Source organism: Schistocerca nitens, chromosome 2, assembly GCF_023898315.1.
Source record: "Schistocerca nitens isolate TAMUIC-IGC-003100 chromosome 2, iqSchNite1.1, whole genome shotgun sequence".
Lineage (NCBI taxonomy): Eukaryota > Metazoa > Arthropoda > Insecta > Orthoptera > Acrididae > Schistocerca > Schistocerca nitens.
In genome coordinates this window covers 920,204,206-920,219,549 of record NC_064615.1, presented here as the reverse complement: position 1 = coordinate 920,219,549, position 15,344 = coordinate 920,204,206, and the positions used below count along the sequence as shown (strand labels likewise).

At 42.3% G+C, this 15,344-nt stretch overlaps 1 protein-coding gene across 6 annotated transcripts in view; it reads right to left on the bottom strand.

Annotated features, from left to right (window-relative positions):
* The window catches only part of LOC126237238 (gastrula zinc finger protein XlCGF7.1-like), a 103,329-nt gene that overhangs the window by 55,280 nt on the left and 32,705 nt on the right, over positions 1-15,344 (bottom strand). For 3 of the 6 annotated variants that reach the window (XM_049947136.1, XM_049947140.1, XM_049947138.1), the window contains exon 3: positions 4,240-4,413. The exons of 2 other annotated variants lie outside the window; for them this stretch is intronic. In XM_049947136.1, coding sequence (XP_049803093.1) covers positions 4,240-4,413 — 174 coding nt within the window. The remainder of the gene's footprint in view (positions 1-4,239; positions 4,414-15,344) is intronic. One more of the 6 variants, XM_049947137.1, reaches the window with a different exon arrangement.

Below are 15,344 nucleotides of genomic sequence, written 5' to 3'. Positions count from 1 at the left end.
CCAGCTTGCCTTCTTGCTATCGTGGATGACACGACGGCATCGCGCTCGGAACTGCTTATAGCGGATACAGTTGGCCAAAATAGGATGGTGGCGGAAAACGCGGAGAGCACGTCGCCGCTCACGTATTGCATCACGGCATGCCTCGTTCCACCAAGGAACTGGGGGGCGCCGGGGCAATTCGGAGGTGCGTGGTATTGAATGTTCCGCAGCTGTAAGAATAACGTCAGTAATATGTGTGACCCCATAGTCGACGCTGGGAAAGTGACGGTCATTGAATGTCGCTAGAGACGAAAAAAGTGTCCAATCAGCTTGGGCAAACTTCCAGCGTCGCGGGCGCATGTATGGCAGTTGAGGCTGCAGTCTAAGGACACATGGAAAGTGGTCACTCGAGTGTGTATCATCAAGGGTGAACCATTCGAAGCGCCGAGCTAGCGGAACAGTACCGACCGCAAGGTCCAAATGAGATAAATTTGTCGTGGAGGCAGACAAAAATGTAGTTGAGGCAAACTAGATCCGCTTGGTGGAAGACGTCTAGCAATAGTGAGCCACGTGGACAAGGATGTGGAGATCCCCAAAGCGGGTGGTGGGCATTGAAGTCCCCAACCAGCAAATAGGGGGGTGGAAGCTGACCAAGAAGATGAAGGAGATCAGCTCGTGCCATTGGTGTGGACGATGGAATGTATACAGTACAAAGAGAGAACGTGTATCCGGAAAGGGAAAGACGGACGGCGACAGCTTGGAAGGAAGTGTTTAAATGGATTGGGTGATAATGGAGAGTTTCATGGAGAAGAATCATGAGTCCTCCATGTGCTGGAGTGCCTTCAACAGAGGGGAGATCATATCGGACGGACTGAAAATGAGGGAGAACAACGCGGTCATGGGGACGCAGCTTTGTTTCCTGAAGACAGAAGATGACCGTCAAGTAGGATCGCAAGAGGATCGACAATTCATCCCGATTGGCTCGAATACCGCGGATATTACAGTGGATAATGGACATAGGGTGAACAGAAAATGGAGGAATGTGACCAAGGTCGCTGTCAACCCAACGACTGCTCAGAGCTTGCGACCGACAGCATGAAATGGCATTCAGCCGAAGGCAGAAGATCCTGATCCATAGGTTGGTCAGGAGCAGCTCCTGCCACCAGCGATCAGCCGGTTGATCGGCCGCCAGCAGTGCGCCTCGGCGACACAGAAGACGGCCGAGGGCGATTCCCGCCAGGTGGTGCTGTAGATAGGACACGCCTTGGCGGAGAAGGAGAGGAACTGGGTTTCTTTGTAGCCTTCTTGGAAGTATGATGTTTAGATGAAGGAGGAACCGATGGTTGGGAAGTTGCAGTACGTAAAAACTCTTCATGAGTATGCTCTTTTTTCGAAGTCTTGGTGTCTGACTTTTGGGCTCGAGATTTAGCAGAACCCGACGAAGGGTGAGCCAGAGAGTGGGCAGGCGAAAGTGGTGAGGTTGAACGGGCGATCTTTGCGCTGGCCGATCTGACGACCGTGGTACTAAAGGTGAGGTTGCAAGTCTGCGTGGCCGCCTCCTTTGTTGGCCGAGGAGAAGCAAGGACAGTGCTGTATTTTCCTGTCTGAGGCACGGTGGGCTGTCGACTGGCGAATAATTTTCGAGCAGCAAAGGTCGACACCTTTTCCTTCACTCTAATTTCCTGGATGAGCTATTCGTCCTTAAAAACGGGGCAATCTCGAGAGGAAGCAGCGTGGTCACCCATACAGTTGATGCAGTGAGGGGATGGAGGTGGACAAGCACCCTCATGGGCATCCTTGCCACACGTAACACATTTGGCCGGAATGGAACAGGACTGGCTGGTGTGATTGAACCGCTGACACCGATAGCAACACGTAGGGTTTGGGACGTAAGGGCGAACGGAAATTATCTCCTAGCCTGCTTTGATTTTCGATGGGAGTTGAACTTTGTCAAATGTCAAGAAGACAGTGTGGGTTGGAATGATGTTCATGTCAACCCTTTTCATAACCCTATGAACAGCCGTTACGCCCTGGTCAGACAGGTAGTGCTGAATTTCTTCGTCAGACAATCCATCGAGGGAGCGTGTATAAACGACTCCAAGTGAGGAATTTAAAGTACGGTGCGGTTCCACCCGGACAGGGAAGGTGTGTAGTAATGAGGTACGCAGCAATTTTTGTGCCTGGAGGGCACTGACTGTTTCTAACAACAGGGTGCCATTCCGTAATCTGGAAAAAGACTTTACAGGACCTGCAATTGCGTCGACACCTTTCTGAATAATGAAAGGGTTGACCGTGGAGAAGTCGTGACCTTCGTCAGACTGAGAAACAACAAAGAACTGTGGCAACGATGGAAGAACTGTCTATGGCTGAGACTCAGTGAACTTACGCTTGTGAGCAGACATAGTGGAAGGTGAGGAAACCATTGCGGAAGAATCCCCCATGATTACCGGCATCTCCGATGGCGCGCTCCTCCCTTGTGGGGGCCCTCTCTGAGGGCACTCCCGCCTTAGGTGATTGTTCACACCTCAGGTCACACCTCCCGACAAACGGACGGAGGGACCAATCGGCACTTTCGGAAGGTATCAGCTCGGGTAATCACCCCTCCCTGGGCCTGGCCATTACCAGGGGGTACGTACGTGTCCTACCTGTCTACCCGGGGCGGGGAATTACGCGTTACCCCGTCACCGGCTACGCATGGAAGGGCGTGGGTCGGCCTTCAGACACGCACAGGGGGGAAAAAAGAGCAAGGGAAAGGAAAGAAGAGGGGTCTCAAACGCCGCAGCGGAGAAAAGGGCAAAGAGAAGAGGGAAGGAAAAGAGAAGGACAGAGGAAGGACGAAGACTTGCAAGTGTAGAAAGCAAGCAATTTGTAACAGTTTCGAGCGTCCGTCTCCGGACATAGGCACAAACCATACTCCCAGAGGGGGAGAAAGGGAAGGAAAGAGCCAGAGGTGGGGGGGGGGGGGGCAAAGATGGGGGACAGGGAAGGATGCAGAAAGGGAGGGTATGCAGCCCGGAAAGGAAGGAGGGCTACATTAGCTCGGGGTCCCGTGCTCGCTACGCACGTATCCACAAAAGAGTTGTGGACCCCCTGGGGGGAGAGGTACTGGTGTGTACAGCAGTCTGGACCGCCATCTCTGAAGGTCTCACTGTATGGTAGTACAACACGCAATGTGTGGTTTTAATGAGCAATAAAAAGAGTGGAATTGATGTTTATGTTGATCTCGATTCCAATTTTCTGTACAGGTTCCGGAACTCTCGAAACAGAGGTGATGCAAAACTTTTTTTGATGTGCGTGTTTTCTTGGTGCCCACATGCATAGAGAACCATGATCATCATAATAAAATAAGAGAAATCAGAGCTCGCATAGGAAGATTTTCCCCCGTGCTATTCGAGAATGGAACTGTAGAGACAGCTTCTAGGTGATTAAATGAACCCTCTGCCAGGCACTTAATTGTGAAATGCAGATTAACTATGTAGATGTAGACATGTGACTATAATATCATTTAGTCACAGTTGGAATTGGTTAATTCATGCGAATAGCTGGATGTAACACTTCATAGAAATACAAAATGGAATGCTGTCATAGCTCAGTTGTGAGTGAAGAATGTGGCAGACTTTGCTCTATTGGTAGAATACAAGGGAAATGCAATCAGTCTACAAAGAAGACTGCTTACAGATAACTCTTATGACCCTTTCTAGAATATTGCTCAACTGTGTGGGACCTGTACCAAATAGGACTAACAGAGGATACTGAATGTAAATAAGGAATGGCTGCATGAACAGTCACTGGTTTGTTTGACCTGTGTGACTGTGTCACAGAGACATTGTGACAGTCATTTTGTTGTGCCTATCTGCGACTCAGCATCTCCACTATACGATGAGTAGCAACTTTCCTTTTCATGATACTGTTACATTCCGTCCTGGTTTTTCCATTGTTTGATTACACTATACTGAGAAATCTTCAAGAACGAGGTTTAGATGATGACTCATGGAATATACTAGTATCCTGTAACTTTCACTCCCAGAGAGACAGTGAGGACAAGATTACATTAATTACAGCAAGCGCACAGACATTTGAACAGTCATTCTCTTAACTCTTGATAAGTGACTGGGGATCTAAAACCTATTTTCAACTAAAACATTTATGTTTCTTAATTTTAAGCATCTTTCACTACTGCAGACACAGTATATGGATCAACATTCTTTGCTGTTCTGATAAGAAGGAAGATTGATAGAGAAACAAAATTTGATTATTTACCTTACATACAAGGTTAAGATTTGGACGGTGTACTTCTCTCTTGTGTCGACTAAGAAGGTGTCTTTGTGAAAATTTTTTCCCACAGTCTCCACAAACCAAAGTGCGACACTCAGCTTCTTCTGACACACTTGATCCAGAGGCATTACCTTCACCAGAGAGGTTACTCTCACAATCCTGTAGAGGAAATTAAGGAGATTTCCGGATTATTCTGAACTATATATCTCAGTACTCAACCAATCTATGAAGAAATAAATTAATGGTCATTCTTGATAGTACTGCAACATAGTATGACACAAGCTACAAATGCAACTTTAAAAAACAATGAAACACCCATGTGAGTTATGACATACTAATACATATTTTTAAAAAAGACTCTACACAAGAAGCACATGTTTGTGGAAATACCTACCTATTAAAACCTACTGGCAGAAAGGATCAAGATTTACTAACATGATATAAGCTAACCTTTGACTATCATAATCTCAGGTTGAGAAATAAGTGAACACACATGGCATAAAAAAACTAAGCCAATCAAAGGTAAAACCAAAAGGGCACAGGTGATTGATACAACAGCAGAGGCGTTCGAGTTTTTCCAAGTCAAATATTACGCAGGAAGACATTAGGATAAAATCAATATTCTATGCACAATACACAAACAGGAGTGCAATAAAAGGAAAAAAATTTAACTCTCATATTCTTCTGCAGACAATGTATACATATATGTTCCCACGTTGTTGCATTTTAATAAATTTCATTAGAGGACCAAGTAGAAAGAACACATTTTCATGTAACTATGTCTCGTCTTCCAATGTGAGTGCAAAGTAATTCTAACAAGTTCTTAAAAGTTTGACTGTACATTCAGAGAAAGCTCATGTAATAATCAAGTTCTGAGTATAATATTTCCTTTAGCAGATTTTCAAGGGTACATTTATCTCTCAACTTCAACAATTCCTTGAGTGTCTTTTTTCTTCTTCTTTATACACAGTGCGAAAGCCAATGAAACAAATGCTTTGTCTGCATAATTATTCCCAGTAGTGTCCAAATTCTTCACGACGTGATATGCAGAACTGCCTCAAAAGTGACGTTACATTTGACAAACTTTGTTGGTACATCTCGTTTGCATGTCTCAACAATACAAATGGCTGTATGGAAGTTTAAAATGGCCTTGCTATGTTGTTGTTGTGAACAGCTGAAAGTATGAGGAAACTACGTATTTCTCAAGGGCATGGAACTATACTGTGTGTTGATATGTGAAGTTTAGGTTGGTGTAAAAGTTTGTAGCATTTTTCCAAAATTTAGATAAAAACAGCAGATATACATAACAGTGACTTTCGTCATCAATAATATATTATCCTTCACTGTTTACAACAGCATGCTAATGCTGGGGTAACTGCAGAAATAATGTAGTTTTGAGGAAAAGAACTTATCAAGCCACACTCTGAGCGCATTTTCATCCGAAAGGGAACTTCCTTGAAGGTTGTTCAATAGAAAGAGAAAAATGTGAAAAATCTGGGGGCATAAGATCAGGTGAATAAGGTGGGTGCAGGATGACTTCCCACCCCAACTCCTGTCAGTCTACCGGAACATGGGCATGCATTATTGTGGAGTAGCTTCACTTCACGCAACCTTCCAGACAATTGTTCTTGGACTACTTTTGCAAGATTTCAGCAGTTATGGTTACACCTTGAAGAAGCAGTTCGAAATACACCACACTGCTGCTGTTCTGCCAGATACATCATAACATTACCTTCTGCAGATGCACGCAGATGTTTGTACAGGGAATTGTTGCTTTGTTTGGGCTCAACCATTTCTTTCTTTTTAATTATCTTTTGTGGATGCACATAGGTCTTTTTACAGGGAGTTGCTGCTTTCTTTGGTCTCAACCATTCCTTTCTTTTCCATATGTTAGCATAAAGACACCATTTCTCATCACCAGTAACGATGCAGGATAGGAATGGTCAGTGTTGTTCATGAGACAATTGATGACGAAACAGTACAGAAGAACGAACATATGGCCACCCACTGGTTTCTGTGATTTTGGCTTAGGGCATGCAGTACCTGTACACATGATCTTTGAACCTTCTCCATTGCATGGAGATGTCACACAATTCTGGAATGATCACAGTCCACCACATTTGTCAGTTCTCAAGCACAACGATCTGGATCAGGGTGGAGTAATACATTTAAATGGTCCCTCCTTAAAATGAGAAAGCCATTTCCCTGCTGTGTTCTGTCTAATGGCATTATCCCCAAACATGGTTTCAATGTTTCTGGCTGCCTCTGCAGCTGTAACCCTCTACTGGACTCAAACAGAAGAATACATTGTAAATGTTTTGATTTCTCCACTTGGCACTCCATTTTCCAGCACCTACAGCTCCATGCACTATCTCCTAACGACAAAATGACAACATGTAAACTCAAACAGCAAAAGCATATTACAAATAAAAAATAACAATTGATAAATAAACCCGTAGCAACTGAAACATCAACACGCAAAACAAAAATGCTAAAAATTATGCACCAACCTAGTATTATGATTTGTCCATAACTATCATGAATTCAAGGCTATTATTATGGAAGCCTCTGCTAAAATTACAGAATTTGCTGTTTGGTTTATTTTAGCAGTTTGACAACAAAATATATTTTGTTTCAAAAAAATTATCAAACAAAAAATATTTTGTTGTCAAACTGCTAAAATAAACCAAACAGCAAATTCTGTAATTTTAGCAGAGGCTTCCATAATAATAGCCTTGAATTCATGATAGTTATGGACAAATCATAATACTAGGTTGGTGCATAATTTTTAGCATTTTTGTTTTGCGTGTTTATGTTTCAGTTGCTACGGGTTTATTTATCAATTGTTATTTTTTATTTGTAATATGCTTTTGCTGTTTGAGTTTACACGTTGTCATTTTGTTTGATAATTTTTTTGACTTTGAGGTTCGCCGATGACACTGTAATTCTGTCAGAGACAGCAAAGGACTTGGAAGAGCAGTTGAACGGAATGGACAGTGTCTTGAAAGGAGGATATAAGATGAACATCAACAAAAGCAAAACGAGGATAATGGAATGTAGTCAAATTAAATCGGGTGATGCTGAGGGGATTAGATTAGGAAATGTGACACTTAAAGTAGTAAAGGAGTTTTGCTATTTAGGGAGTAAAATAACTGATGATGGTAGAAGTAGAGAGGATATAAAATGTAGACTGGCAATGGCAAGGAAATCGTTTCTGAAGAAGAGAAATTTGTTAACATCGAGTATAGATTTAAGTGTCAGGAAGTCGTTTCTGAAAGTATTTGTATGGAGTGTAGCCATGTATGGAAGTGAAACATGGACGATAACCAGTTTGGACAAGAAGAAAATAGAAGCTTTCGAAATGTGGTGCTACAGAAGAATGCTGAAGATAAGGTGGGTAGATCACGTAACTAATGAGGAGGTATTGAATAGGATTAGGGAGAAGAGAAGTTTGTGGCACAACTTGACTAGAAGAAGGGATCGGTTGGTAGGACATGTTTTGAGGCATCAAGGGATCACAAATTTAGCATTGGAGGGCAGCGTGGAGGGTAAAAATCGTAGAGGGAGACCAAGAGATCAATACACTAAGCAGATTCAGAAGGATGTAGGTTGCAGTAGGTACTGGGAGATGAAGAAGCTTGCACAGGATAGAGTAGCATGGAGAGCTGCATCAAACCAGTCTCAGGACTGAAGACCACAACAACAACAACAACAACAATTTTTTTGAACCAGTACTGTTTCAGAAGCAATGCAATACCATTTTACCATCTGTTTAGCACAAACTGTATAACACACACCTAACACTGTGGGTGTGTAAACTCGTTGTTACATTGCGATTTGGCGAACTCACATTAACTCTGTGATGTCACTATTGAGTGTAAAGCAACTGAGTAGTATTTAAACTAACTCTTGCAGTTTTTAAGGCCCTTTTGGGCATAGGTAAACAAATGTAAAGTTTAGTGTAATTGTTTCTTTAAACTTCATGAATACTCTGCCAGGATAATTTTTATTACACAATTTTTTTGTATCTTCACAATTATGTCAAAAGTATTTTGATCATCATTAGCAAATACAATATGTTTCTGTTTAAAGTGTTGCTTTGTACTTTCACTTGGTTTGCTTGTTACACTTTCTCCCTTTAACATAGTCTGGATATTCTTTGCATCACTAACAGTTCTGAAGATATCTTTTATTAATACAAGAGTCAAGGCTGAATTTAAGCTTTTACTTCTCTGAAAACTGCTTTAACTGTGCTTACAAATTATGCAATGCTTTTAAGTGTCTTATCCTTTGAAAACTGATCTTATTTCATACTGTATTAACATTTTGCTTTAAAACAATGTCTATTTTATATTTTGAAAAATGTAACTTTGAGATCCAATTTTTAAATATCCAGCACTCTTTCTTGTCTCCCTTACTATGGGGCGAAGGCATGATCTTAAATTTTCAAATGTTACAATTAGGCTTGAAACTGAGATTTTTTTATTGTCAATTAAAAAAAATCTGAGGGTGGGGGTGCAGACACTCCTCCTCAATTCTCTTGTCCCCATTCCCCAGAGAATGTGGTCTGGGGGAATGGAACAAAAGAGAAAGCAGCCTGGTAGGATTTTGCTCAGAGCATAATTTGATCATTACTAACCCTTGATTTAAGAATTATTAAAGAATGCTACATTCATGGTTCAAATGGCTCTGAGCACTATGCGACTTAACTTCTGAGGTCATCAGTCGCCTAGAACTTAGAACTAATTAAGCCTAACTAACCTAAGGACATCACACACATCCATGCCTGAGGCAGGATTCGAACCTGTGACCGTAGCGGCCGCTCGGTTCCAGACCGTAGCGCCTAGAACCGCATGGCCACTCCGGCGCTATATTCATGGAAGAGACCTGGAGGCATCAGAGGTTTTCAGATTAATTATATAATGGTGAGACAAAGATTTCGAACCCTGATTTTAAACTAAAAATTACTTCCAGCGGAGAGGTGGATTCTGATAGTAATTTATTGACTTTGAGCTGCAGGTAACAACCAAAGAAATTGCGCAAAGATGGAGTATTGAGATGGAACCCGCCCTTTGACTTAGAGACTGAAATAGGGAAAATGAGTAAAGCAGAAGATGGAAGGAGATCTTTGATAGAGGAAATGGTGAAGGCTGTGAAGAATCAAATGGGCAAAGAAACGAGGCCCAGCAGAAATCCTTGGATGACACACAATACACAGATCAAAAAAAGTTTTGTATCACCTCGGTTCCGAGAGTTCCAGAACCTGTACAGAAAATTGGAAGAGAGACCAACATTAACATCATTTCTGCCCTTTTTATTGCTAGTGAAAACCATACATTGGATGTTGTATCACGATACAGCGAGACCTTTAGAGGTGGCTGTCCAGACTGCTGTGCACACCAGTACCTCTAATACCCAGTAGCAATTCCTCTTGCATTGATGCATGCCTGTATTCGTCATGGCATACTATCCACAAGTTCATCAAGGCACTGTTGGTCCAGATTGTCCCACTCCTCAACGGCAAATCGGCGTAGATCCCTCAGATTGGTTGGTGGGTCATGTCGCCCATAAACAACCCTTTTCAATCTATCCCAGGCATGTTCGATAGGGTTCACGTCTGGAGAACATGCTGGTTACTCTAGTCTAGCAATGTCATTTACAAGATGTGCACAATGGGGGCGCGAATTGTCGTCCTTGAAGACAAATGGCTCGCCAATATGCTGCCAATATGGTTGCACTATCGGCTGGAGGATGGCATTCACGTATCATACAGCCGTTACAGCGCCTTCCATGACCACCAGTGGCGTATGTCAGCCCCACATAATGTCACCCCAAAACAGCAGGGAACCTCTACCTTGCTGCACTCCCTGTGTCTAAGGCGTTCAGCCTAACTGGGTTGCCTCCAAACACATCTCCAATGATTGTCTGGTTGAAGGCATATGCGACACTCATCGGCGAAGAGAACGTGATGCCAATCCTGAGCAGTCCATTTGACATGTTGTTGGGCCCATCTGTACCGCACTGCATGGTGTCGTGGTTGCAAAGATGGATCTCACCATGGACATCGGGAGTGAAGTCGCACATTATGCGGCCTATTGCATACAGTTTGAAATGTAACACGCCCTCCTGCCGCTGCATGAAAAGGATTATTCAACATGGTGGTGTTGCTGTCAGGGTTCCTCCAAGTCATAATCTGTAGGTAGCAGTCATCCACTGCAGTAGTAGCCCTTGAGCGTCCTAAGCGAGGCATGTCTTCGACAGTTCCTGTCTCTCTGTATCTCCTCCATGTCAAAAACAACATCGCTTTGGTTCACTCCGAGACACTTGGACATTTCCCTAATTGAGAGCCCTTCCTGGCACAAAGGAACAACGTGGATGTGATTGAACCATGGTATTGACTGTCGAGGCATGGTTTAACTACAGACAAAACGTGCCGCTCACCTCCTTCCTGGTGGGATGGCTGGAACTGATCGGTTGTTGGATCCCCTCTGTCTAATATGTGCTACTCATGCATGGTTGTTTACATCATTGGGTGGGTTTAGTGACATCTCTGAACAGTCAAAGGGACTGTGTCTGTGATACAATGTTCACAGGCAACGTCTATCTTCAGGAGTTATGGGAACCAGGGTGATTTTTTTTAATGTTTGTGTATGGTATTTAACAGACAAAAGGAGAATACATATAAAAAAAATGCAGCAAATAGAGGAGGCAAAAGAAAAAAAGACATCTACAAAGTCAGATTGACAGAAAGCACAACATGAAAAAACAAGAATGGTTATATGAGAAAAGCAAAGCATATGAAGCATAGAATTTACATAAAAAGATTGAAGCCACATATATAAAAATTATAGAAACATTTGGAGAAAAGATAAGCAGCTGTATGAATATCAAGATCTAACTTGCCAAGCTAGAACTAAACAAAGAAGGGAAGGCTGAAAGGTAGAATGAATATATAACGGGCTATAAAAAGGAAATTAATCTGAAGACAATATTAAGAAAAATGGAAGTAGATGAAGATATGATGAGAGATATAACACTGCAAGAAAAATGTGACAGAACATTGAGAGATTTAAATCAAAACTAAGCCACTTGAGTATACACCTCTGAATTATTGAGAGCCTTTTGAGAACATACCATGACATAAGTACTCTCAAGAGACAGACCAAATACCTTCAGCCTTCAAGAAGACTGTCAGAATTCCAATTCCTGTGAAGGTATATGGTGACAAGAATGAATATTACTGAAACATCTGTTTAAGAAATTGTGGCTGCAAATACTAACACAAATCATACCACACAAAATGGAATGACCCTAGGCCAATTAAAATTACTTGATAAGTGAAAGATGTCACTTGATATTATAATGTTGCCATATTGGGTGCTGGCTCTTGCTTGGTCATAGGCGACACATGAAAACATGGCAGATCACAAATGCTGTTAATATGTATTTCTGGCCAATGTTGGAAGTGGCCTCCCATGAGGTATGTTGGAAATACGAGATGCTCTGTCGGCAGCTGCTTTTAAGTGACTGAGCTGCAGCCAACAATGCCTTTTGTAGCCCCAAATTTAAATTCCAAGTCCTAATCTAGCCACAAGCTTGAGATACGCAATGTATTCAAGAAAACAGCGGACAACAATTTATGGCAGAACTAAAATCATGACTGTTTTGTGCATGGCAATTAAAGCTAAGCTCTACCAGCAAACTAAAGACAAAAAATTTAAGTTTCAGTGCTGAAGCAAACTGTAATTTCTCACTATCACTGGTTACCTGAAACTATCCTCACACTGGCTACATGAAGTACTGCATTACTAACCAATGAGAAGTCCATCTTGGCACTTGGTTGCAGATTATATTAGGTAACACAGACAGAGTCCAAGTAAATAAAGACTGATAGGAAGAAAAGTGAAAATGAAAAACACAATATGATGACAAGAATGACACAGGAAAGTTTTAGAAATATAACATTACTTTTAAAACAGGTAAGTGAATAAAAATAAGTCTTTTGATCTGATTTGGGAAAAAATAAGATCTGATGAATTCGACAAGATTCGAACCTACAACCTTCTGCAAATCAAGTTTATGCACTGACCAGTGTGTTACTTCAGTATGCTGTGTTGTGTCATTATACTGTATTTGCAACTCTGGTCAACCAGTCGCAACAATGAATTGAGCCTTCAAAAAGTCAGTTTTATGCATGTTGTACGAAGCTTACCTAATGTATGCTGATCTCTGTGATTATAATAACTGTATACGTGACACTGAATCAAGTGTTTGGGGAAAGGATCCAGTAATATTTGCTTAGTGTTGTGTACAAAATGTGTGTATTTCATTACCATTGTTATGAATACATGTTGTTTTTGGTGTGGTTACCATGTGTGATAAAATACAAAATAGAAGATCCAGACCTAGTATTCAGGACCCAAACACATCATGAAAGAAAGCCTGACAAGGAAGTGAAAGTGATCTGACTGGTTGTTGTGGCAGTATGACAACGCTAAACAATCTGGGCATGATGGTGAGTGCTCTGATTGGAGGAAACCAGGTCAAACATGTGAAGTCTCAACTATCAAGTAATATTAATCGGACTATAGTACCCACCGACTTCAGATAAGATCAGTTTTGTTTCCAGAGCAATGCAGGGTCACATTAGGCATGGCTGACCATACGATTTCTCTTACAAGATAAGTCAAAGAAAGGCATTTGTATATTTAGAGAAAGCTTTTCACAATGTTAACTAGAACATGCTCTTCAAAATTCTGAAGATAGCAGGGATAAAATATAGGGAGCTAAAGGTTATTTACAACTTGAACAAAAACCAGATAGCAGTTATGAGAGTTTAAGGTCAGGAGAGTGAGCACTTGAAATGGGAATGAACCAGGGTTGTATCCTATCCCTGGTGTTATTCAATCCAGAGCAAGGACATCGTGTTATGACTTAAACTGTGCGCAATAGGCTGCATGATGCGCAACTTCACTCCTGACGTCCATGGTGAGGTCCATCTTTGCAACCACGACACCATGCAGTGCGGTACAGATGCGCCCAACAACATGTTGAATGAACTGCTCAGGACTGGTATCACGTTCTCTTCACTGATCAGTGTCTCACGTTCTCTTCACTGATCAGTGTCTCACGTTCTCTTCACCGATCAGTGTCGCATCTACCTTCAACCAGACAATTGTCGGAGACGTGTTTGGAGGCAACCCAGTCAGGCTGAACGCCTTAGACGCACTGTGCAGCAAGTGCAGCGAGGTGAAGGTTCCCTGCAGTTTTGGGGTGGCATTATGTTGGACCAACGTACGCCGCTGGTGGTCATGGAAGGTGCCATAACGGTTGCACGATACCAAATGCCATCCTCCGAGCGATAGTGCAACCATATTGGCGAGGCATTCATCTTCATGGGCGACAATTCACTCCATCATCATGCACATCTTGTGAAGCACTTCCTTCAGGATATCGACATCGCTCGACTCGAGTGGCCAGCATCTTCTCCAGACCTGAACCCTATCGAACATGCCTGGGATAGATTGAAAAGAGCTGTTTATGAATGACATGACCCACCAACCACTCTGAGGGATCTACACTGAATCACTGTTGAGGAGTGGGACAATCTGGACCAACAGTGCCTTGATGAACTTGTGGATAGTATGCCACGACGAATACAAGCCTGCATCGATGGAAGAGGATGTGCTACTGGGTATTAGAGGTACTGGTGTGTACAACAATCTGGACAATCACCTCTGAAAGTCTCGCTGTATGGTGATACAATGTGCAATGTCTGGTTTTTATGAGATATAAAAAGGCCGAAAAGATGTTTATGATGATCTCTATTCCAATTTTCTGTACAGGTTCTGGAACTCTCTGAACTGAGGTGATGCAAAATGTTTTTGATGTGTGTATTATGGAGATGCTTCATGAACTGAAATGGGAATCCCTGGAGGGAAGACAATGTTCTTTATATGAGGCATTATTGCACAAATTTAGAGAACTGGCATTTGAGACTGATTGCAGATCAATTCTGCTGCTGCCAATGAACATTTCCTATAAGGACCACAAAAATAAGATGAAGAAATTTAGCACTCATACAGAGCCTTATAGACAGTTGTTTTTTCCCCTCGCTCTACCTGTGAATGAAACAGGAAAGGAAATGACTAATAGTGATGTGTGGTACCATCTGCCATGCACAGTACACTGGCTTGTGAAGTATATATGTAAATGCAGATACCCAATCCTAGGAGTGATGCAATCCATGTCAATGGGTGCATGGTATGTAGGACATATATCATTAAGAGAGTCTCAAGAATATTGGACGACCTTCCTGAGTAATTAGACTCGCACTGTGTGGGGTTCTATGATGTCGACTGAATGTAGCCACAGTTCTTGTGAGATCGAAGTGGAGAACACGGAACAAGAAAAAAACAAAAACTGAGGGACATCATGAGGCCGCAAACACTTGAAGTTGGAATTCATGAAAACTGTTTCCGCAACTGGATCATGTAATAGACTAGTGCAAGATGTGGAAACTGCCACAGATATGCTGAAACTGGCGATGATTAAATCCTTGTCTGGGGCTCATAAGAGAAAACTTCCCAAACTAAAAGATCTTCAACAAAAGACTTCCAAAAAAACACTGTCTCAGAGTGAAGGGGGTAAACAGATCACTTCTACTTCCAACACACGAAACAAGAGAACAATGGAGGAGTCTAATACTCCAATTTGTCAGGATGATCACAGCTAGATAAAGCTGAGGCAGGGAAGGGAGTAGGGAAACAGGCCTATATTATTGCAGTCCCTGTTCTTAGGATGGCAGTTACCCAACAGGGATATCCATTGGTCAACATCAGCCTGCAGCAGATCGAGCTTGTTCATGTGGCTCTAATTGGGAAGACTGGGGGCAGGACACTAGTCCAGCAACCGAATTCAGCATAGTCTAACTGGATAAAGATGCTTTTATCTTTGTCTGTGAGGGGATGTGAACAGAGGATTGGCTGAAGGAGAGGGTGCCCAAGATGCCACTGTGGGAGGAGACAAAGCTGCTGTTCAAGACAGCATCTGAGCTCTTCAAGACTGCATCATAGGTATCAATTTAAGTA